The following is a 24,131-nucleotide window of genomic DNA, read 5'->3' as shown; positions in this document are numbered from 1 at the left end:
CCTTCAGGTATCACTAATTTTTACTGGCAAAAGTAGTTCCCTGAATTTAGTACATAGTATAGTTGACAGAAATATTAGTATATTTCTAAATTTAATGTGTATTGGGTTGGGTGCAGTAATAAATGTTTGCCCTACTGATCTTCAAGACCCTTAAGAAAGTAAGACACAGGCCGGGCGCAGTGGTCACACTTGTAATCCCAGCACTTCGGAAGGCCGAGGCTGGGAGATCATTTGAGGTGAGTTCAAGGCCAGCCTGGCCAACATGGTGAAACCCTGCCTCTACTAAAAATATAAAAAGTAGCCGGGCGTGGCAGTGGGTGCCTGTAATCCCAGCTACTTGGGAGGCTGAGGCAGGAGAATCGCTTCAACCTGGGAGGCAGAGGTTGCAGTGAGCCGAGATCAGCCACTGCACTCCAGCCTGGGAGAAAAAATAAGACCCAGTCTCAAACAACAAAAAAAGAAAAAAGTAAGACACAAAAGAGACTGGAAGTTAAAGAATTCTCCTTTAGAAGGCTAAAAGAAACCACTCCCAATCAGAGGAAGACAAACCAAGTTGCAGCTCCTGAAAAATACCCATCTCTGCATCACAGGGACACATGAGAGACCCACTGGCTCTGATTAAGTAATACTCTAGAAAGGGAAGAATTTGGGATCTTAACATCTTTAGACTCTAGACTTTAATTTTTCTTTGTGAACTCAAAAATAGGAGACAAATGATCAAACCTGGTAGATTCTTATTTTTGTGGACATTTGGTCCCCTGTACCAAAGCTACTTATGTCCTCAAATTAAAACTGGAAATTTTAAACTAAAAAACTATCATAGGTTAATTAGCTTTCTCAAACACAGAAACTGCCTCTCTTAAAAAGCCTTATACTCTAAGTACTGGGATATTACTAAAAGGAGAAAATAAATTATGAGTTTTACATTTTGGTAAACTTTACCATAAGTTACTAGAAAATCCACTGCTCTGTTCTTAAATAGGGATAAATATACTCAAGATTAATAAAAATGTACATTGTAGCGACTGATGAACAATTTTTATTCTTCCTTTTTTAAAAAGAATGCACTAACTCTTCAAACCCAATAGAACCAAAACTATGCTGTTCGTTTAGATATCTTAATTGTTTCTCCCACCATTTATTAATACCATCACTATACTCTCAGATATTTAGATTAGAAACCCAATATAATTTCATAGAATTCTTAGGTGCCTTGTCTCCACTTTTAGCAAAATGCTAAGTACTTTATTGTGCATAATATTCCTTGAAACTGTTCCAGCCACTCCATTTTCATTGCCATTATTCAGCCAGGCCCTCAATTTCTTTTCTGGGATACTTTGATAGCTTACTTTTTTTATGTAGACTTTCATTCTTTACCTCCTGTGGTATCTTAAAACAATATTTTAAGATTAATAATGGCATGACTTTGCCCTTAAATGCTATATTATCCCACAGAATTCAAACCCCAACCCCTAAGCCAAGCCTCAATCCATTTTTCCAATTTATTATCTACCAATACTTTATTTTGAGTCTGTGTTCTAGTCCAGTGGCTCTCAAACTTTAGCATGCATCAGAATCATCGGGAAAATGTGACAGTCACATTGCTGAACCCTAGTCCCACAGTTCCAGATTCTGTAGGTCTGGGTGGAGCCAATAATTTGTACTGCTAATAGTCTGGAGGTGATGCTCATACTGCTGGTCTGGAGATCCACACATTAAGAACCACAGTTCTAATCAGTTAACTACTGCCATTCATAAATATGCCATGACAGATTATCTCCTCTACTTAAAATGTCCACCTACCCCATACTATTTCCTTTCTTCATGCGTACATTTTAATACTAACAACTTTTTTAAGAGTCAAGTCAAATGCTGTTTCATCCATTAAATTTTCAAAATTATCTCTATCAGAAATGGTCTCTCTGTGAACTCGCATAGGAATTAAAATAATGGCACTAATCACATTTTCCCTATTTTAGAGTTTATTTATATTTATTCATTAATTTATTCAAACCTTAGAGTGCCTACTGTGTACCAAGTTCACTGATGCTTTCATTTTTTTGTGGAGGGATAAGAGGTAAAGGAATGTATATTAGATGGTGTTAAGTACCTTAAAATAATATTAATAAAACACAGGTAAGGAGAAAAAGAATATTAGAGATAGGATGCTACTTTACATGGGGTGTTCAGGGGAAGGCCTCTGTCTCTCCAATAAGAGGCTATCTGAGCAGGATCCCACAGCAAACTATATAGATATCCAAATGAAACATGTTCCTGGCAGACAAAACAAAAGCTAAGAAGCAGATGCATACAAGGAGTGGCAAAAACACTAGTGCTGGTGAGTGTATGGTAATAAAAGAAAAAGACACAATGCAGGATGGGGCAGGATTATGGAGCCCTGTGGTCCACTATAAGGATTTTGGCTTTGACTCTGAGAAAAGTATGGAAGGTCTGGAAGAGACCTCACTCATATCTTTAAAAGCATCACATTGACTGCTGCGTAAAGAATAAACTGAAAGTGAGGAAAGGTAGAAACAGGGAAATAAAATAATCCAGGAGAAAGATAACTACGGTTTGGATCAGGGTCATAACAGACAGAAATAATGGTTAGATATGCCTTTTCCCCCTTACTAGATAATTCAGTTCCTTTAGGGCAAGGATTGTGTGGTTTTTCCTTTAAATTCCCTATCACTAAAATGACGCTTTTCACATAGCACCTATTATTTTCTTAAAGGAATACCCTCTGCAATACTCAATTATTGTACTTTGTGTATGAAGATTTATGCCTCAGATATCTAAGAATATTCAATTGATTGATATTAAGAAAAAGCAATTTATGTACTGTCTGACAAGACAAATACAGCATTTTATGAGGACTTAAAAGTTATGAGCATTTAATAGTTGTTGAAGTTAACTTCAAAATATGAGAGAGAAGATAAAAAGTCTTAAAAGTTAAGTACAAAATGGCTTCACTTGATACAGAAATTTTTTTGGGTTTTTTTTTGTGACAGAGTCTCACTCTTGTCGCCCAGGCTGAAGTGCAATAGCGCGATCTCACTTCACTGCAACCTCTGCCTCCTGGATTCAAGTGATTCTCTTGCCTCATCCTCCTGAGTAGCCGAGATTAAAGGAACCCACCAGCAAGTTCGGCTAATTTTTGTGGGGTTTTTTTGTTTGTTTGTTTGTTTGTTTGAGACGGAGTGTCGCTCTGTCGCCCAGGTTGGAGTGTAGTGGCGCAATATGGCTCACTGCAAGCTCCGCCTCCTGGGTTCCCGCCATTCTCCTGCCTCAGCCTCCGGAGTAGCTGGGACTACAGGCGCCGCCACCACGCCGGGCTAATTTTTTTTGTATTTTTAGTAGAGACGGGGTTTTACCGAGTTAGCCAGGATGGTCTCCATCTCCTGACCTCGTGATCCGCCTGCCTTGGCGGCGGGATTACAAAATGCTGGGATTACAGGCGTGAGCCACCGCGCCAGGCCAATTTTTGTGTCTTTAGTGGAGACGGAGTTTAACCGTGTTGGCCAGGCAGGTCTCCAACTCCTGACCTCAGGTGATCTGCCCGCCTTGGCCTCCCAAAGGGCTGGGATTACAGCCGCGAGCCAACACACCCGGCCCAATACATAAATTTTTAAGAAACGAGATAACAATTTCTTTCTTTTTAAATAAAATCAAGAATTAGGGAACTGCATAATACAGTTTTAGGTGCCAGGAAGGAAAGCAAAAATTGTGTATCTACTCTTAAGTTTATAAACACAGGATGACAGGATGATATGCAAGAAATCAAAGTAATAAATTGAGAAAAGAATGAGTTTTAACATTCTCACAACTCTCTTCTACCTACATTTTATATCTTTCCCTCCTCTTGATTATGCTTTATGTTTTATACTCACTACATTAAATTTGGATAATATATGAGAAAAAAGTATCCATCACTGCACTGCCCACATATAACTACTACTAACATCTTGATCCCTTTTCTAGCGGTGTGTCTTAAGGTAGCTGCTTAATCTCTCAGAGTCTCAGCTGCACCATTCACAAAATGATGATAAAAACAGTACTTATGGCCGGGCGCGGTGGCTCAAGCCTGTAATCCCAGCACTTTGGGAGGCCGAGACGGGCAGATCACGAGGTCAGGAGATCGAGACCATCCTGGCTAACACGGTGAAACCCCGTCTCTACTAAAAAATACAAAAAAAAAAAACTAGCCGGGCGAGGTGGCAGGAGCCTGTAGTCCCAGCTACAGGAGAATGGCGTGAACCCGGGAGGCGGAGCTTGCAGTGAGCTGAGATCCGGCCACTGCACTCCAGCCTGGGCCACAGAGCAAGACTCCGTCTCAAAAAAAAAATACTTATTTCACAGAGTTGTTGCAAAGGATAAATGAGAATCTAGGACAGGAACTGACATACTTTTTCTTAAGGGGCCAGAAAGTAGCTTATGGGCCATACTTTCTCCAACCCAATTATTCAGCCCTGCTGTTGTATCATGAAAGCAATCACAGAATATATAAAATTAAATGAGCAAACACCAATATGATTTATTTGCAAAAAAAAAAAAAAAAAAAAAACCGGCAGTGTTGCCTTTGCCACAGTGGTGTATAGTAAAGGTTCATAACTTTTTTTGGTGTGTCTGGATTATTGTTGGGTTGGACTTGTTTGGCAAGTTTTGAAATTTTTAAAAGAATCTGATTAGAAAAAAAAAAGAAATTTGGATCTGCTCAACAAGAAAATGCAAATACAACTTTACATAGACACTGAAAAGATCATTTTTTAATGGCTGCATAAAATTTTAATTTATGGGAGATGAAAAGATATTCACCTATTTTAGATGTTCTGGTTTCCTATTTTAATTCATTCATTACATTAATTATAATTAATGCTATGAAGAATAGTATTGTGTCCAAATTTATAATTCCTCATAAATGAATGCTATCAGGAAAATGACTAAGTCAAAAGGTACAAATTAGTTTAAGATTTCTAACATAGCTTGGTAAATTGTAGTCCAGAAAAGTTGTGGTGATCTGTACTCCCATCAGCTGAAAGAGATCTTCATGCTCTTATAAGAATGGAATATATGTAAATTTTAGACTTTAAAAATAAATTCTGTAATTTGAGAGATCTGTCAAACCACAGTAAGACAGATAAAGGCCAAAAAAGCACATCCATTGTATTTGGGACTGGCAGGATTTCCAGATATTCAAGGTTAAATCTAAATATGGAGGGACTGACAAACTTTAGTCATTTATGATAAACATTTAAAACACATCCCATACCCTCCTACTTTCAAAACACAAGATAATAACATAAAATAACTTCTACTGGTTTGTAGTCACCATAACTTTTGTATTTTGAGAACTGCTATAATTTGTGTAATACATTATATGAGATACTGAAGTCCAGTACATTAACACTCTATAATGTCAACTTTCCAAAGCAATGGTGAATACAAAAATAACTGAAAGACTCTCCATCTAAGTAGTAGGAAAGTCACTGATGTGAATGTTGAAGCTTGTCAATTATATAAGGCACTGGGGATATAGTGGTAAGCAAACATTGTCCTGTTTTGTGTAGTTAAGTGCGATGAAGAAAAGTTACAACTGAGCCATTGTTACTATCTCATCTAAGCATATCCCCATTCAAGTGAGTTGGGGGGTGGACTAAGAGTTGAGAATCACTTTTTTTTTTTTTTTTTTAAACAGAGTCTCACTTTGTCACCCAGGCTGAAGTGCAGTGGCACGATCTAGACGCACTGCAACCTCCGCCTCCAGAGTTCAAGTGATTCTCCTGCCTCAGCCTCCCGACTAGGGAATACAGACATGCACCACCACGCCCAACTAATTTTTGTATTTTTAATAGACATGGGGTTTCACCATGTTGGCCAGGCTGGTCTTGAACTCCTGGACTCAGATAATCTACCTGCCTCGGCCTCCCAAAGTACTGGAATTACAGGTGTAAGCCACCGTGCCTGGCCTGAGAATCACCTCTGATGGGGAACTTCTGCTAGATTGAATTTGACTTTTTTCTTCTGTTTCACATTTATGAACATCTTTAATTTCTGCTGCCTGGAGTCTTTTCAACAGTGTCCATTCCAATGCTTCCACTCAATCAAAACTGCTTTAGTAAGCTACAGTACAGATCAAAGATATATGCACAGATGATACAATAGATACCAAATGCTTATTCCTAGATACAATACAATGTATATGTATACTGTGGAGGCTGAGTGCACGGGCTGGCTTTTGACTGTCAAACTGGCTAGGTTACAGTCTGATTATCACATACTAGGTACAGGACTTAGTCAAGCCATCTCTTCTGGTCTTAGTTTCCTGACCTATAAAAATGAGAATAATGGCACATAGCTTGTAGGGTAGTGGATTAAATAAGCTAAAACAGGTAAAGGACTTATCACAGTCCCTAATTCATGAAAAGCATTCAAAATGAGTTATATACATATATACAGCATATACATATACAAAGCATTCCCATAATAGCTTTCAGATATTAAAAACATTAACATACACAAATCAAATCACTAGGAATAGTATTTACAATATTTCAACTTTAGAGTAACCAAAACATACTGGTTAATGTCAATAAACTCTAGTTGTAGAAATACATATTAACAAACTGTACATATTTTATTATGACATTATATATGCACACTTATCTTCACAGTACACAGGGCAATTTTGTGCACCTGTCTATTGATATGTACTGATACAACCACTTCTATTCTCCTTTCACTTCTCTGTACTATGTTTGGCCACAAGTGGAGCCCGAAAATGAACCTGTCTGCTGTCTGTCCCTTTCTTTCTCAAAGTTAATCAACTGATTTGTCATAGTCTACACCCAATCCTGAATGAATGTAACTCATTTTTTATGCCTTCACCTAGACAAATAAGCACTGATGAACAAAGGTACATACTAGTGGTCACTCTGCATTCACAATGATCAAATTCAAATGGTTCTGTGGGTCAATTCAACATACCTCTCTAATCAGCTACCAACCACCTCCATGTACTCTTAACAAATGAACTTTACTCCTACCACAAAAACTCCTATATGAAGTAACACCCCTCCACTTGTGCTTTCAGTGTTGTCCTTCCTCCCCTTCAGGGGTCTTATAATATAGATAATCCCTTCTTTTGTAGATTTGTAGCTTCCTTTCAAATGGATCATTCTCACTAGATTTTAAGTGTACACAGCTCACACCAATTTACTAAAAGAAAAAAAAGAAAAGAAAATTGTTACCTTCAATCCACAATGCCTCCAGTTACCACCATATCTTTCCTTCTCCTTTATAGGTTATTTATACTTACTGTCTATTCCTTCACCTCCCACTCTTGGAACTACTCCAGCCTGACTCCTGATCCCATCACTACACCAAAACAGCTCTGTTTAGTCACCCAAGACTCCATGTTAATTCAACGACTGGATCTCAACAGTTTGCAATGCCAGTTACCATTCACCCCATCTTAAAACATTCTCTTCCCTTGCCCTTTGTGACACCACAGTTCTCTGGATTTTTGAAACCTCTTTAATCCTTCTCAAACTTTATTTGAAGACTCATTCTTTCCTACTGAGACATTCAATTTTGAGGCTCCTCAAGCTTTAGTTTTAAGGTCCTCTCCTTTTCCTAGTCTATTTTCTCTCCCTATGTGAGCTCATTCACACATATGACTTTGAATACCATCCACACAGCTATGATAACCAGACCTCCCTTTTGAGCTCTGGCTTCTGTTAAATCCAGCTATCTTCAAGATCTTTCCTTGGATGAGGCAAAAGCACTTTAAATTGAACATATCAAAACAAACCAAAGGATCTCAGTAGAGCAGAACTTGCCCAGGTATCCAAATATACATAGTCAAGCCTATTAGTTCCCATTTATAGTATTACATACCTTTTCTTCATAGCACTTACCAAAGTTATAACTGCACACAAAATTGGGCAATGTCTGCTTACCACTATATCCCCAATGCCTTATATAATTGACAGCCTTCAACCTTCACATTAATGACTTTTCTACTGTTTAGATATTTTTGTATTCACCACTGCTTTGAAAAGTTCACAGTATACAGTGTTAATGTACTGGACTCTAGGATTTCATAAATTATACAATTCAACCTCTCTCAAATTTAGTTTGCCGCAATATCCCACCACCTCCTAATATCTTTAACATTACATATTAATATACAATTAACGTGTCATTCAATGGGCCACATTTAATTGATCTCATTTTATTTCTTCACATATCTTACCAGACAAATATTTTACTACAGGTTTTGTAAAGTTCTTGTTTTTGTTTGTAATTTTTAAGGTACAGTTTAGCACATTTTGGCAGGAAAGCCAGAAAATTCAGTGCCAATAATAACAGTACAAATGGTGTCTTACTTGTGTTTGGCAGAACTGTGAAAAGATGATTATAACTAAAAAGCTTAAAAGGAATGACTCCATTTAAATATTATTTCCTCCTGCCATTTTATCTACAAAATTAAAATTGAGGTTTTTTTTTTTTTTTTTTTTTTGAGGCGGAGTCTCGCTCTGTCGCCCGGGCTGGAGTGCAGTGGCCAGATCTCAACTCACTGCAATCTCCGCCTCCCGGATTTACGCCATTCTCCTGCCTCAGCCTCCCGAGTAGCTGGGACTACAGGCGCCCGCCACGTCGCCCGGCTAGTTTTTGTATTTTTAGTAGAGACGAGGTTTCGTCGTGTTAGCCAGGATGGTCTCGATCTCCTGACCTCGTGATCTGCCCATCTCAGCCTCCCAAAGTGCTGGGATTACAGGCTTGAGCCACCGCGCCCGGCCTGTTTTTTGTTTTTTACACAGAGTCTCGCTCTGTCACCCAGGCTGAAGATCTCTGCTCACTGCAAACTCCGCCTCCTGGGCATAAGCGATCCTCCCACCTCAGCCTTCCAAGTAGCTGGGACTACAGGTGTGTACCACCACACCCAGCTAATTTTTTGTTTTTTCGTAGAGATAAGGTTTCACCATGTTGCCCAGGCTGGTCTCAAACTCCTGAGCTCAAGCGATTTGCCTGCCTTGGACTCCCAAAGTGCTGGGATTACAGGTGTGAGCCACCACACCTTGGCCGGGATAGATTTTTTGAAGCAATGTAATGAGTTCTTTGGAAAGCAGTAATAATCATGTATCTAATGAAAGACTGTATAAAAAAGTCACTGAAGTTTAGAACCTCATTGGTCATTCTAAAATGATATTCACAAGTTTATTTAACCAATTCTTTTTTTAAAAAAGCATCTCACATGTTTTGGGGAAACAAAGAATTAAAATTTCATCATACTCAAAATAACTTTGCACCTATTTGTACAAAATAACCAATCTAGGGCTAGGCGCAGTGGCTCACGCCTGTAATCCTAGCACCATGGGAGGCTACCGTGGGTGAATCACTTGACCTCAGGAGTTAAGACCAGCCTGCAGCCGGGCCCGGTGGCTCAAGCCTGTAATCCCAGCACTTTGGGAGGCCGACACGGACCTCTCACGAGGTCAGGAGATCGAGACCATCCTGGCTAACATGGTGAAACCCCGTCTCTACTAAAAAGTACAAAAAACTAGCCGGGCGAGGTGGCGGGTGCCTGTAGTCCTAGCTACTCGGGAGGCTGAGGCAGGAGAATGGCGTAAACCCGGGAGGCAGAGCTTGCAGTGAGCTGAGATCAGGCCACTGCACTCCAGCCTGGGGGACAGAGCGAAACTCCGTCTCAAAAAAAAAAAAAAAAAAAAAAAGGCCAGCCTGCAAATCATGGTAAAACCTCATCTCTACTAAAACTACAAAAATTTAGCCAGGCATGGTGGTGCATGCCTGTAGCCCCAGCTACTGGGAGTGGGGGCTGGTGGGTGCTGAGAATCACTTTAGCCTGGGACAGGGAGGCTGCAGTGAGCCTAGATGGCAGACACTGCACTCCAGCCTGAGCGACACAGCCAGCCAGACCCTGTCTCAAAAAAATAGTAATAATAAACAATCTGTGAGGAAGAGAAAATGAAATTTATTTTATATAATTTATTTTTTCTTTGGTTATAAAGTAGGTTTAATTTTTTAAAATTAAAAAAATAAACAAATGTAAAAAATAAAATAAAATTCAGCCATAAGCATAACACTACAAAGTTAACAACAATTTGGTATACTTCAGTCTTTTTGTTTACAAAAGTGAAACGCCTGTATCCTGTGTCTTTTCAGTAGTTATACTATAAACAGTTTCTTGTATGAATAAATATTCTTTAAATACATGATTGTTTAGGGACAAGGGACATAGGATTACATTATATGTACTAACTCCCCTAACAATAGTCATTTAGGTGGTTTTCAATGATTTGCTATTACAAATAATGTCATTATGAACAATCAGTTCAACTCAGCTCTGAAAGTCAACCTATAAAGGCATTAAGGAGCAACAATAACAACAACAACAACAACAACAAAATTTAGCTCCCCAAATACAGCCATCAACATCTAAGATTCATTTGCTTTGTTTTTTCCTAATTATAATAAACAAGTTAATGTCTTTCCAGGGAATTCACCTTTTATGAAGACTTGAAATATCCCAAATGTGCCAAAATTTGAAAACTTTTTAAAAAGCTAAAATTTTCATTTGCAATTGAGAAATAAAAATAATTTGGCCAAAAGGAACACATAACATAAATCAATGCAATTAAATTATTTCTAGCTCTGGATATTCACTACAGAATAGATCAGAAAATAGGATACTATTTTTCAAAAGTAAGTGACTGCAAATTATTTTCAATACTTTTCATCTTTCGTACTATTATTTACTGAGCTAGAAAACTAATCTGAGACTTCTAGTTAAATGTGACAGACTGAACCACATTTACGTCTGATCCTACTTGAAAACTCCACTAAAATAACAGTAAAAATATTTGTGTTTTAAAAGAGCAAAACCCACAGGACAAAGCAATGAAAAAGGAGAGATATCTACAAATGGGTATTGGAAATTAGATGGATGGGTGGTAACTGACTTAACAGACCCAAGAAACTGAAAGCCAAGCCATCAGTAGAGGGAGTCTGGGAACAAGCTAATGTGTGCTTGAAAAAACCCCAGAACCCCAGAACATCTCAGGAATTTGAGGCACCACATACCACCAAAAGAAGTGAAAACAAGTCAGAAACAAAAAGATCAGTTCAAAATCTCCCCCAGGTCCCTCCCCTAACAAAACAATGGAAACTAACTCCTAATTCTCTGAAGAGACTGAACATTTGGACACAAAGAGGGTAGGAGGAAGGAAGGGAATAAACAAAAATGGGGTATAATCGAAGTGTACATAGTGAACATGCTCAATAGTGAGATCGATAGTGAGACAGTAAGGTAGTCCCGATCTCCTTCCTGTACTAGGCCAACTGATTCCATCTAAAACAACTAGGGAAAAAATTACTTATAAATATAGAGGTAAACATCAAAACTCAAAGAGTTGCCAGTGATAGCCTCTGGAGAATAAGAAGTAGAAAAGGAAGAGGACAGGACATGACTGCTATTTTTTGTTATAAGCTGTGGCAGAAAGGAAAAGAAGGAAGCTAATTGTTTCAATAATATCTATTCTTGTTTTCTTCCATACTGACAGAATCATAGGCATCTGTTGATCAAGAAACAAAAATCTAGAAAAATTTCCTAACATTCTTTTCAGATGGGGATAACTCACAAGACGAAAGTGGGTCACTGAGTAGGACTTAGGACAAGTTGTTTTGGTTTACACCATAGAGACAACCAGCTCCTGCCATTGGGAAGTCAGATATGATAGTTGGGACTCAAGCAACTACCTTGGATCATGTCACAAACTCGGGATGGTAAGACAAGGATGACTGGTAAGAAAGAGCAAATGATAGTATGGCCACTGTACCATCCCTACACTGTCTATTCAAGATTTTTTTACATAAGAAATAAATGCCCACCTTGTTTAAACCAGGTCTCCATTAGCACCAAAATGCAATTCCTGGTATTTAGGCCTTATATGACTTCTTAAAACTATGTACATTAATAAAAATTAAAGATAAAGTAAAAATAATCCCAATTAATAGCAAGAATTAGTAAAAATGCATTCTACCCTAGAAAACTACTCATAGAGCTCTAATAAGTATTATGTAAATCCTATACCAAGACCAAGAAATAAGGATTGTTTCTTCCTGAGACAAATTTTAATTTCTCTAAATTAACAGACATTAGAATGTATTTTATAATACAATGAGACAAACTCTCTTTTCTGTGAATACCATCTCTTAAGGCAGCTAGTCCAGTGCCTGGCCCATAGTCATTACTTAAAAAGTATTTGAGGATCATTAAAAACTTTGCTGCCATTTATATCAGCATTACACATATAAGGTACGCACTAAGAGTCCCAAAGTAAGGGTACAGCCAAGTTTCTGAACCTCGGCACTATGGATATTCCGGACCAGATCATTCTTTGCTGTTAGAGCTATCCAGTGCATTGCAGGATGTTCAGCAGCATCTCTAGCCTCCATGCACTAGATGTCAGCAGCAAACCTCACTCATGACAACCAAAAGTATCTCCTGACATTGCCAAATGTCTCCTAAGGGAAACAAAATCGGAGAACCCCTGCCATAGAGATGTTACAAACCCCTGCCATAATTGTTTTATAAATCATTGTGTTTCACCAGGAGCGTTCAGCTTTTCTAGTTAAATAACAGAATTTAAGAATTGTAACATTTGTAAATTTTCTCTCAAGTTTAGTGCAAAACACAAATTATAAGCTACCTACAGATTATCTCTAACATCCCTCCTGAATCCTCAGAGGATTTTACAAGAGAGAAATACTAATAGCATCTACCTATTTAAGTCTGTCTGTGTGCTAGGTACAGTACTAAGTACTTTACATTCTTCTCTCTTTTTATATTCATGACATCCTTGTGGCATGAATATTAACCCCATTGTAGTATGAAATAATTTTAAATTATATTTCAATCAACATATCAAAGTGGTTCCAGAAATCCTTTTTTATTACTCATTACATTCATTCTGGCACCATACTAAGTATCTTAACTTCCTTAGTTTACAATCAATTTATAACAAAAAAAAAAAATTCAGTGTATTTGGTGACAAAATAAATTGAATCATTAAAACTTTCAGGAATTAGAGAAGTGTTTACAGCACTTAACAAGTCAGACAATAATAGTCTGCTTCTTGAAATATTGTTTACTACTGTGTCATAATGAAGGAGTACTTTATAAATTTTCATCCATGATACCAAGTTATTTCCAGTAACTTATTTTTCCTTTCACACCACTTGCAAAAAACAAAAAAAAAAAACCCTCTATAATTGAGGATTTACTTATAATTTCAGTGTGCTTTTCAGCAGAAACTGAAGACTGAGTTCGAATCCCAGCATGTCTACATAATGGAAACTAAGACACATTAACTTGCTCAGTCCTCAATTTCAGCTATGTTACTTGCTGTCTGAAGCTTAAGAGTTAGTAGGTCTTCCATTAACAGTTACTTTCCCCTACTTTTCATCCTCAAAGCAAATTAAGTATCAGTTAAGGGCCAGTTTTATTTAAGCATTTATTGAGTCAGCTAACAAGAGCCAAGGGAGGATGTGATAGGGCCAGTCCAACATTACACTGTATCTTCTGTTTTACTTTTCCTTACTGTAAAAGACACAAAAACTGCTCTGGAAAAGAAGTGTTCCTTCCTCTCTCCCTTTGCCCACACAACTAACTGCCAAGAAATTTTGATTCATATTTCCCTCTAAAAAGAGGAAGATAAACCAGAGCCTTTCTTTGAAACACCACTAGGCTGTCTGTATAATTCATGTATTTAGTTAACTGTCACATATCCAATTTCATTACTCATGAATAAGTCATTCACTAATAAATACAAATTATTATACTTAATATTAGCCTCAGTAAGTGTCAGAAAACCAAATTTTTAAAAAGAAAGCTTCGACTAGGAATTAGATTAAATAATCCCCTGCTTCCCTTACTGACAAATGAAGCAATTACTACGGCAGAATTTTATTTCTGGTACATACAAGCCAAATTAATAAAGGAATATTTTATTCCATCCAAAAGCTTTAATATGAAAAAGGACTTCACAAAGCTCACCTGCAAAGTAAAATCAGGACAGAACCTCAGAGCATATCTATCAGTAATCCAGAGTATTATAAAATATGTAAAGTTTCAGGTAATAAACTGTGTTTCAGGTAAAAGTTGGTAACATGAAAGTATGTCAGTCTAGCATAATTTAGCAATATAAAATAAACATTCATTAAGTTCTTCCTGTTTTATTTCCTTGGATATACAGGAGGTAGGGAAGTCATAAAGTAGTCAACTTCATTTGTTCTTAAAATATTGTACTGTCACTATTGAGTCACTGTGTTTTCAGGCTAAATTTGTCATTTATTTTAAAATTTTAGTTGCTCGTTATTGATGTAAAAAGCAAAACAAAAAAATTAAATAGATTTGCAGCCCCTGAATATATTAAAAATATAAATTGTATCCTAATCTTAAGAAGTTTACAATTCCTATAGATACAAAATCTACCAATAGCGTGGTTTCTAGATGTAAAAGGTATAGTTAGAAAAACAAGTGCTCTGAAAACAAGACACTGAATGCCAATTTTCAAAATAAAAGTGAATGCCAATTATCAAAATAAAAATACATTTTCAAGAAAGTCATTAAATAGCAATGCCAAAGAAACTGACACACCCTTCAAACCAACTTCTTTATGACACTGGGGGAAAACATGAATTCAAAAGGCAATTTAAATTAAAGCATTAAAAACTTACCTGAAAAATGTCAACTCCATCCTTTTTTTTCAATGCTTGTAAGGGAATTCTTACAAGCTTTCCCTTACAAGCATTGAAAGAAATTCCGTACAAGCATTGAAAGAAATGTCAGCAAACATGATGCCCACTTCTCATTAACTTTATTTCCTACTTGTTATCAGAATGAAATGAATAGCTACCTGATTCAAACCCTTCACTTATTTATTTAACTATTACTCCTCTTTGACAGAAGAGGAAACTGAGACACAGAGTAACTTGTTCAAGGTAGTAATTTCTGCCAGGAGATGGTGGAGCCAGAATCTGAACCCTGTACATCCAAAATAATAGACACATTTTAAAAGGGATGGGATGGAAAAGGAGCAGTTAATTTTTTTTTTTTTCCAAAATAGCTTGCAAAAAAAGACTTGTGAATGGGAACAAACCGTTTAACTTATAAATGCAAATAGATGAGAATTCAGAGTACTCAAACTTTACCCCTAAACAAGTAGGGGTATATTTGCCATATTTGATTACAAACACTTTGAACAACATCAAACTCCTGTGACGGTCGACTGAGTAAATAATTTAATGTCACCGTTCAGACACTGTATTTTACAGGCTAAATAAAATAAATTATAAATTGAAGGGTGAGGGAGATTGGTGATGTTAACCGGAGCAAGAGTTTAAGGAAAATTACTTTCATTATGAGCAGTTAATTAGAAAAGAGTGCGTGTGTCAAGGGAAGGAGGTTAAAAAAAAAAAAAAAAAGATGACAATCACACTGCCTTAACGCACCCTCTGTCCGAAAAAAGTAACTAAATCACCGTGGGTCAGCGTCTACGCCAACTGGAGAGCCGGCCCAGCGAGATCTTGTGAGGGGATGACAGGAGACCCTAGAAGAGGGTGAACAGTGGCAGTGACAGGAAAGATGGCATGTCTCCCATCCCGGAAAAAAGGGGAGAACACGGGGGGCAATCGGCGGAGAGGGGAAGGCAGAAAATGTTTCCAGAGGTGCCAAATGAGGTGAGAAAGACCAGGCAAGGTAGGAAACGTAAGAAAGGCGGGACTCTGGGGCAGGAAGGTCTGTTTGGGGTAGGGACGGCATGTCAGGACAGAGCTTTCTGGACAGCCGACCTTCCTTCTTTCCAGCCCCTCCATTCCCGACAAACTCTCACTTTCTCAGCAACCCTAAGCCCGTGGGTCACCCTCGCCTTGCTCCCCGCCCCCCACCCCAAGCCGGATAGGTGGAGGAGGGAGCTTCAGCCTCACCCTCCTTGTTGGGGAGGAGCGGGCACTGGACGTAGACCAGATTCATGAACGAGAAGGCCAGGAGACGCAGAGAGGCCCAGGACCCGGGTGACAAGTCGGGGCGGCCAACGGGCGCCTCACCTGACAGAAGCGTCGGCAGTAATCCCGACTGCTGATCCCGACGCCGCCGCCGCAGTTGCCACTGCCAGCGCCGCCTCTGCCGTCGCCCGCAGCTCTAAGCCCCACAGGGCCCAGCGGGGACTCCACAATGGCCACTAGCTCTTCTCCGAGGCGTTCGGCCTCTTGATCGCTCTCTTCCTCCGCCATGAGGCTCTCGCCGCCCAGCGCGTACCAGCCCCTGCGCCGCCGCCGCTGTAGCTGCCTAGGCTAACCTCCTCCTCCTCTCTAGTTCCCTCCCCCTTCCCTCCTCCCTAGCCGGACAGGGGCATCTCGGCTGGGCTCTACTTCCGGCTCCGCCCACCCACGCCCCCAGTTTTCATTGGAAAACGCAAGCTGCCAATCATGCCCATGCCCGCCCTTCTACCACTATTGGTGAAATCAGCAGTCCGTTTGATAGACCGGACGACTGTTGGTCAATGCTGCTCGGCGGTTGCTGGGGACCGCCTACGGGCTCTGCCATAGGCGGTGCAGGCGGACGGGGCGCGGCGGGGGACACGGCGGCCGCCGCGGGGCTCGATCGGGCAACGGCGGCGACGGCGGCAGCGACGGATCTTCCTCCTCTCTTATTCCCTTGCTCCTCTTTTTTCCTTCTCTTTTCCTTTCCGGCCGGGCCTCGTCCACTTTTCCTAACGGCGGCCTCGATCCTACGGTACCAAGGAGCTAGGGAGGCCGAGGGTGGGCCCAGCCGTTGGTGCGGGCTCTGGGCCCGGGGCCTTCCGTCCTGAAGCTGGAACCGGGGGCGGGGCCGGGGCACAGTTGTCGGCGGGAGGAAGAGGGAGGAGACGGGAAGCCTGACAGCGGCCGCCGCCTCCCTTGAGACTGCCGCCAACTCGGCTGTCGAGTTCCCGGGCCCACAGCTGGCACCTGGGACTCGGCCCTGCCCGGCCAGCGGGGTCGGGACGGCGGGGCGCCGGCGTGCTGGGCTCGGCGCCCGAGGTGGGAGCCCAGACGTCTGGAACGTCCCGCGTCCCGCCTCTCCCCCGCCCCCGCCCGAACCCCGGGGCCTGGGGAGCGGGAGGAGGTGCCAAGTGGGCAGACCACGGAGGAGGACATGGGAGGGGAAGTGTTAGGGTAAACGCTGGGATCGGGTTTGTAGTGTGGAGTTACCTATAAAGTGATTTTAGAAACACCTTCGTGGTGGCAGTTGTTGACGTTCTTGTTCATCTTTTCAGCCACCCTCCTTCCGTCCCCCATTTTTTCCTTCCATTTGTTTTTCGTGTTTTACAGTAAAGGCATGACTTCCTGGCAGCGCAGGGAAAATCGGGTGCAAGCCCAGAAACTATTTCCCCACCACCACTTGTTGAAAAACTGATTTGAAGGCATCTCCGGGGTTGAACAAACGGAAAGTGCCAGGATTTGGTGCGTCTCTGGTTTTGCTCTGGAGACCCTTCCCTGCTAAGTATCAAGACGAAAAAAACTGGAAACTAATCCGGTAAACATTTAAACTTGAAAACTTATGATGAGTTTTATTTTGATCTAGTAAACGATTTGTTTTTTCTCTTTTGTTGGCTAATTCCTGCACTTTTTAATTTCTTCATCTGTTGAAAATGTCTTTATCTTCTACTGAAAACACTTTTGTTCTTTGGGTATGTAAACTCGAGCATCCTCTACTGGGTGGAAATTTGCCTCTGCAGTAACACAGACAGACTTTTTGAAATTACAAACACATTGGAAAGTATAGGCCTTCCACATTAGCACAAATGTTTGGGCATTTTATGCTACAAAGAATTACATGCTGATTGTTTTTGAAATCCAAATGTTTAAAGATACAAGACTTTTTACATAGAAAGTAAGATTTACGCATTACGGGGCACAAATATTTAATATTTCCCACAACTAGGATAGAACCATTAATCATAATTGGTACTGATTTGTCGGGGGAGTATAAAACACATACCATTTACTTAGAATATAAACGTGTAATGGTAAGTATTAGGTAGGAATCATAGCTGCCTTCTCTGCCCTTGCAAGCCTGTAGCCTAACACAATATTTGGCAAATGAGAGCTGTGCAATTAAAAAAAAAAAAACAAAAAGTGGAAAAAATAAAATTAAATCTATTAAAACCTAGACTTTGTCGTACTTTTCAGAATTTCTGTGGCTTGTTTAATCCTCTGGATCCATGAATGTCTGATACGTTGGCAATTTAAAGTTCTTTTGAAACAGAGTTCATGTTACCCAGCTATTCTCTAGTATGTATTCATGGAATACACCATCGTTTCTGATTACACTTATAAAGCATAATTCTTTAGCGCACACTTAGAATTATTTCTCTAACATATTTATGCAGACAGAATTCCATCTTGAATTTTATCAAATTCACTTTTAACTTCTTAAGTCTTGGTTATTGTAAGAGCCCAAAGGTGTGGCCAGGGAACAATTAAGACTTGATGATTTGTCACCTACCAAAATGTGTGCATTATCTGAAGGTTTTAATGCCCGTAAGGCTGTGATGTTGGTATTTAGTGCAGTGCTCATAGAAGTGTGTTACTATTGTAAATTGAGAAATTATTAAGCTGCTTGTAGATTAAATAAATATAAATATTTGGACAGATAGTGAAGGTACTCATTTACTTTTTCCATCAAATTTTAATTGAGGTTCTGCTGTATACTAGACAGTATGTTCTTGATTTTGTTCTTACTAGTTAATAAGTGAAGTAAATGTTAAATGTAATTACTAATTTTAATGGGAAAAGGAAACAAAAAAGTATCAGAGAAATAAGACTGCATATCTTAACACCTTTTGGAAAACAGAAGTATACATGCATTACAAAATAACTTACTTTGAACTGTGTGTTTTGGCTTTACAATTTAATGTCATTGTTGCTGTTAATGACACTAAATTTTGTGTGTGTGGTTTTTGCTCAGAACAGTTTTGGAAATTACATTCATCTTCATATAGAATCACGGCCGTTTTTAGACCCGCCTGTTTGGAAAACTTGGTCCACAGTTGTGTCCCTAAAGCCAGTTGTCCCAGAATTGTGGCAGGAAAGAAACTCTTGAACTTGAATGCGTATCTAAATTGGATGAGATTAATAATACAATTTATATCCTGAATGTAATTTATATCCTAAATGTTGACCTATTATTAGGTTTCCCTAAATAATAGTGACATCTGGGGTAGTTTGAGTTCTTTCTTTATAGTCTAATTTATTTGAATTTCATAAAAATCAGGGAATAGACCTGATTGCTACTGCTTAGTAACTTGTTCTAGTTTTGCCTTTCCTTATATATTTCAGGTAAGCTAAGATTAATAGACACACAGTCTACTCATTTAAGTTGTTTTGAAGTATTTAATCTTAAAATGTTTATATACTGCCTTTTATTGTTCCAGAATGAACTGTTGTTATAATACGTATCTTTGTTTCTTTTGTCTTGAAAGAACCATATTTATTTAGAGTCAGAATGGAGCGATTTGTAGTAACAGCACCACCTGCTCGAAACCGTTCTAAGACTGCTTTGTATGTGACTCCCCTGGATCGAGTCACTGAGTTTGGAGGTGAGCTGCATGAGGATGGAGGAAAACTCTTCTGCACTTCTTGCAATGTGGTTCTGAATCATGTTCGCAAGTCTGCCATTAGTGACCACCTCAAGTCAAAGACTCATACCAAGAGGAAGGCAGAATTTGAAGAGCAGAATGTGAGAAAGAAGCAGAGGCCCCTAACTGCATCTCTTCAATGCAACAGTACTGCGCAAACAGAGAAAGTCAGTGTTATCCAGGACTTTGTGAAAATGTGCCTGGAAGCCAACATCCCACTTGAGAAGGCTGATCACCCAGCAGTCCGTGCTTTCCTGTCTCGCCATGTGAAGAATGGAGGCTCCATACCTAAGTCAGACCAGCTACGGAGGGCATATCTTCCTGATGGATATGAGAATGAGAATCAACTCCTCAACTCACAAGATTGTTGACTAGGAGGTTACCACCATTGTGATCAAGATAAATGTGGAGTATTAAAGTTATGTGTTGATTGTGTGGTTCATTTTTGTATTTATTTCATTTAAAATCATGTGACGCAGAATAGTTTTGCAATGTGTATATAGTTGCAGGCAAAAACAAAAACAAAACACCTCACTGCAAAACTTATTGTTAATTTTAGTCACCAATGGTATAAAGCAAAACCTAGGTTTAGAGTGTGCTAGGATACCTGAAACCTGATGGTTATCTTTAAAATTAATGGTTTTTCTCCTGAAATGTTTGTGCATGGAAGAACTGCCGTGCTTTTTTACTCTGTTGCCATGTATGATTATTCCTTGTAAGATTACTTAATTACTTGGATTGAAGACTAGCCTATTGAAGCTGCCGCCAGGCAACACCACTTAACAGTAACTTAAAGGAATTATTTTCTTTAGAGGATCCTCTTCAAAAAGGAAGGGATAGTGGAAAACTGTTCTTATATCTTCAGATCCCTAGCAGAAATGACTGTTTATTTCAAACTACGTTTTACTTGTATATGATGTAGTTACTTATCTTTCAATTCCATACTTCCCCTGCCCCCATTTTAAAGGCTTATTGTTGTGTTTTGTAGCAGCTTCAAGTGACCAAAAGACTAAAATCTTTCAATGTCGATGCCAAAAGCCAAGGGGAATTTTGCAGTGTCAAGATTTTAGTCTCTTACTATGAATACTAATTTCAAACCATAGCTTTCATTTTAAGCATCATCTTGCATTTGCAAACTTTTTTCTATGTCTTGCTGTTAAAAGACTTCAATGTTGGCATTTTTATTTAAACATGGTTGAGTTTTCTCTTTTTTATAGAGAATTAGTAATGATTTTTTTGGCTGACAGATCAGATAAAATTACTTTCTGTTCATTTTTCTATATGACTTTATGAGTTTATTTAGGTGAATAGTCTAGACTAGAAACAAGTTTACTTTATCTGCTTTGCCTCCGGTGGTACAAGGTTTTTAACATGGATGGTAAACAATTGTCTAGAAATTCTGGCAGGTTTTTTGTAGTGGAGATCAGGCAGTATCCTGCATAACTGTTTGGGTGAGGAAATTGTTCTCTTAAAGATCAACCATGTTCAGGAAATGATCTCTGTTTGAACCTCACTGTCCTGTAAGGTTGTCCAAGTAGCTTAGCCTAGCTAAGTTCTCTCAGAGACCCAAGTTATATTTTTTGAAAATTTAACAGCTGGAAACTTGGACTAGAGCTTTAATGAAAAATCTTAAATTCTTTGAAATTCAAGTTAAAAATACTTACGAGATATATTTCTATTAGAAAGCAGTGACAAATGATGCCCTATGTGACTTGGAGTTATCTTTGACTTTTACCACAAATCTTCATTTATAAAAGAAAAAGCCAAAGTGAAAACAAGTTAGATTGTGTATTTTTCAGTAACAGCTTTCCATGTCTTAAGATTTTTTTACAGACTTAAGTTTCTAATTCAGGTTGTCAAACTGGCCATTTAACTTCAGAGATTTGCTTTGTTTTCATTAAAAAATAAGCCTGCCACCAAAACAAATCACTTATCAAAATGTGAACTGTTTTCCTCATGTTCAGTTACGTTAAAGTAGCATAATAAATGCATGCCTAGAGTAGTGCTCTCATTGATGAAGCACATGTATGAGGAGACCAGCAGCAAAACATAACCATTAAGTGTTTTGCGTTTACTTCCTCTAGAAAGTAATTTGCAGGCAACTATGTTTAATTTGAACTATCCAAGATGGTAGATTTTAGAAGCTAGGAATAATTTGAGTTTTATAGCACTCTTTTCAGAATACAAAAAGTTAGATTATACAATCATTCTGTTTTTTGAAATTCCATGTGATTGAAACTGCTCCCTATTATTTGGGTATTAATTTGCACTAATGGCAAAATGTAATGGCAGATCAGCTTTGAGAGTGGCCCTAAGCAGTAAACTGGATGATGTTGCATTAGAAAAACATCAATAATTCATATTTAAGTTTCTAGTAGTTACTACTGATTTGATAATCACTTAAATTTTATATATCTTAATGTATTTTTCAGACTCCTAATTCCCACATTCACTGTATCTAGGGGCATAGTCCATTCTGTGAGGATTATATCCTCTCCTTAGAAATGTTTTCCATCTTGTTGTGGGGATTTGGTATTAATGTTTCTTCATTGATTATGAAACTTTTGTTCCCTGAAGCTAGTTGACTTTGTCTAAAGTTAAAGAAATTAGGCAGAATGATTGTTGTAGCCTGCTCAAACTGATACAAATCCCTGAAACCATGATTGGCATATGTTAGATAACAAATGAGGATGTCTAAGAGGCATATGCTGCTTTGGAGGTGTAGTGAACGTGTGTACAGAAGTTTTCAATCTTAACTATATAGTGTTAGTGTGATGCTATACTATTGGAAAAATAGCGACTTCTTTCTATTTTATAAGTTGTATGCATAAACATAAGATTTGTAATGTTTCATTTATAAACTGCCTTCTTCAACACATGTTAATAGTGTTTTCTCAAAGTATTGATAGTATGTCTTCCAGAATTTCACGATATGCTTACAGTAAATAGTTCCTAGCTTGTTGAAATGTTAAATTCTTTGTTGGCTTTCTTTTTGATTCTGTGGAGGTGTATAACAAGCCTGAAGGACGTTGTAATCATTTCTTACAGGGTGAAAATTTAGAAAGATTGTGTATGAGAGCCTATATAGTTGTTTTATCCATTATCATCTTTGATTAAGACTTTAAAAAATGCTATTTCCAGTTAATGCGTTTGGCCCTACTGAATTTTCAGGGACCAGAAAACATTAAAGAAAAAGTTCTGCATCTTGTAATGGTAACCAATTAAGCTTGAGATTGTTCTGAAAGTATCAGTTGCTTTAAAACTGTTGTAAGTGCAGTTGGCAAGATCTCCAAGCTGAAACTTCCATGTTAAAATTTTGCCTGTAAGAATTTGCACATGAATGTTAATGGAAAACACAAAATAAAACTTAAGATAGCCCAAAACAAAAGCCACAAACAGTTCATCATTTGGTGCTTAGTCTTTGTAAGGGCTCTCTGTTGTTTGACTTACCCCGGCTACCATTAAGTGAGGACAAATCACCTTAAAACATGTTCATTTGATTCATAACAAGGAAGATTGGGTCTATGATTTTATTGCAAATGTTAGCCTAAAATAAATTGTTTTAGCTTCTGTTCAGCACTGATTAAAATGTGAATAGTGAAGTGGCTATCCTAAACTGGTTTATCTCAACCCATACTATCATAGATTTCTTAGGTAAATACAATTCTTATCTAGTGGTATTCTACTTGTATTCAGAATACTGTATTAAAATTTTACTATTTCATTTTTGTATTCTGTGCTTATTTTTTGCTCACGCATGTATGCTTAGTATAAACGTGTCACTTCTAAAGTTTTGTCTCTTTTAGAAATAAATTTCAGAAAAATTGTTTCAAAAGATTTTGAAAGCACATTTTGTTTTGTGAGTCAATGACAAATATATTTCCTGATTCCAAAACAGCAGAATCTTATTGAGTTATTTTTCTACTAGTTATAGCTCCCTTTTATATTAGTCATTATACTCAATGTAAAAGTATAAAATCTGTCAAATCAGATTGACATCATAGCTACAGATATCCCTTTTGCTCCCAAATTATATAGAGTATTTAAGCTTAATCATTGCTTATAATTGGAAATATTTTAGTTTTTTTTTACTTTTGGAAGTATTAGTTATTAAAGGACCTAATTTGTAAGTTTCACTGCTATATCCTCATTACCACTTGTAACAAAAAATGCATACAAATCAAAAATATTTCAGTTTTACATCACTTTGAGGGAAAACCTGCTACTAATCACTTCTGTTTGGCAAAAAATCAGGCAGTTTTTATTTTTTTCTGGACTCAAAATGGCAGAAAGGGCCTTAAGTCAATAGTTCTGCTTCCAGTTTATTATTTGTTTGTTTGTTTGTTTATTTTTGAGATGAAGTCTTGCTGTTGTCCCCCAGGCTGGAGTGCAATGGCGCAATCTCAGCTCACTGCAACTTCCACCTCT

At 38.4% G+C, this 24,131-nt stretch overlaps 2 protein-coding genes across 6 annotated transcripts in view; one reads left to right on the top strand and one right to left on the bottom strand.

The window, feature by feature from the left end:
* LOC105501644 (zinc finger protein Rlf) overlaps positions 1-16,314 on the bottom strand; it is a 78,454-nt gene extending 62,140 nt beyond the window's left edge. Inside the window, exon 1 of the mRNA XM_011927658.1 lies at positions 16,129-16,314. Coding sequence (XP_011783048.1) covers positions 16,129-16,314 — 186 coding nt within the window. The remainder of the gene's footprint in view (positions 1-16,128) is intronic.
* Positions 1-23,600, top strand: part of CGGBP1 (CGG triplet repeat binding protein 1) — a 96,236-nt gene extending 72,636 nt beyond the window's left edge. Inside the window, exons 1-4 of one of the 5 annotated variants that reach the window (XM_011927592.1) lie at positions 16,565-16,816; positions 17,395-17,599; positions 18,256-18,357; positions 19,548-23,600. In XM_011927592.1, coding sequence (XP_011782982.1) covers positions 19,571-20,074 — 504 coding nt within the window. In that variant the 5' untranslated portion in view covers positions 16,565-16,816; positions 17,395-17,599; positions 18,256-18,357; positions 19,548-19,570 and the 3' untranslated portion in view covers positions 20,075-23,600. Of the gene's footprint in view, positions 1-16,564; positions 16,817-17,394; positions 17,600-18,255; positions 18,358-19,547 lie in introns of those variants that run through there. The other 4 variants (XM_011927594.1, XM_011927591.1, XM_011927593.1 and 1 more) reach the window with 4 other exon arrangements.
* The last annotated feature ends 531 nt before the right edge of the window (positions 23,601-24,131 follow it).

The sequence above is a fragment of the Colobus angolensis genome, unplaced genomic scaffold, assembly GCF_000951035.1.
Source record: "Colobus angolensis palliatus isolate OR3802 unplaced genomic scaffold, Cang.pa_1.0 Scaffold73, whole genome shotgun sequence".
Lineage (NCBI taxonomy): Eukaryota > Metazoa > Chordata > Mammalia > Primates > Cercopithecidae > Colobus > Colobus angolensis.
Note: the sequence above shows the minus strand (reverse complement) of the source record. Positions and strands in the feature narration are given on the sequence as shown.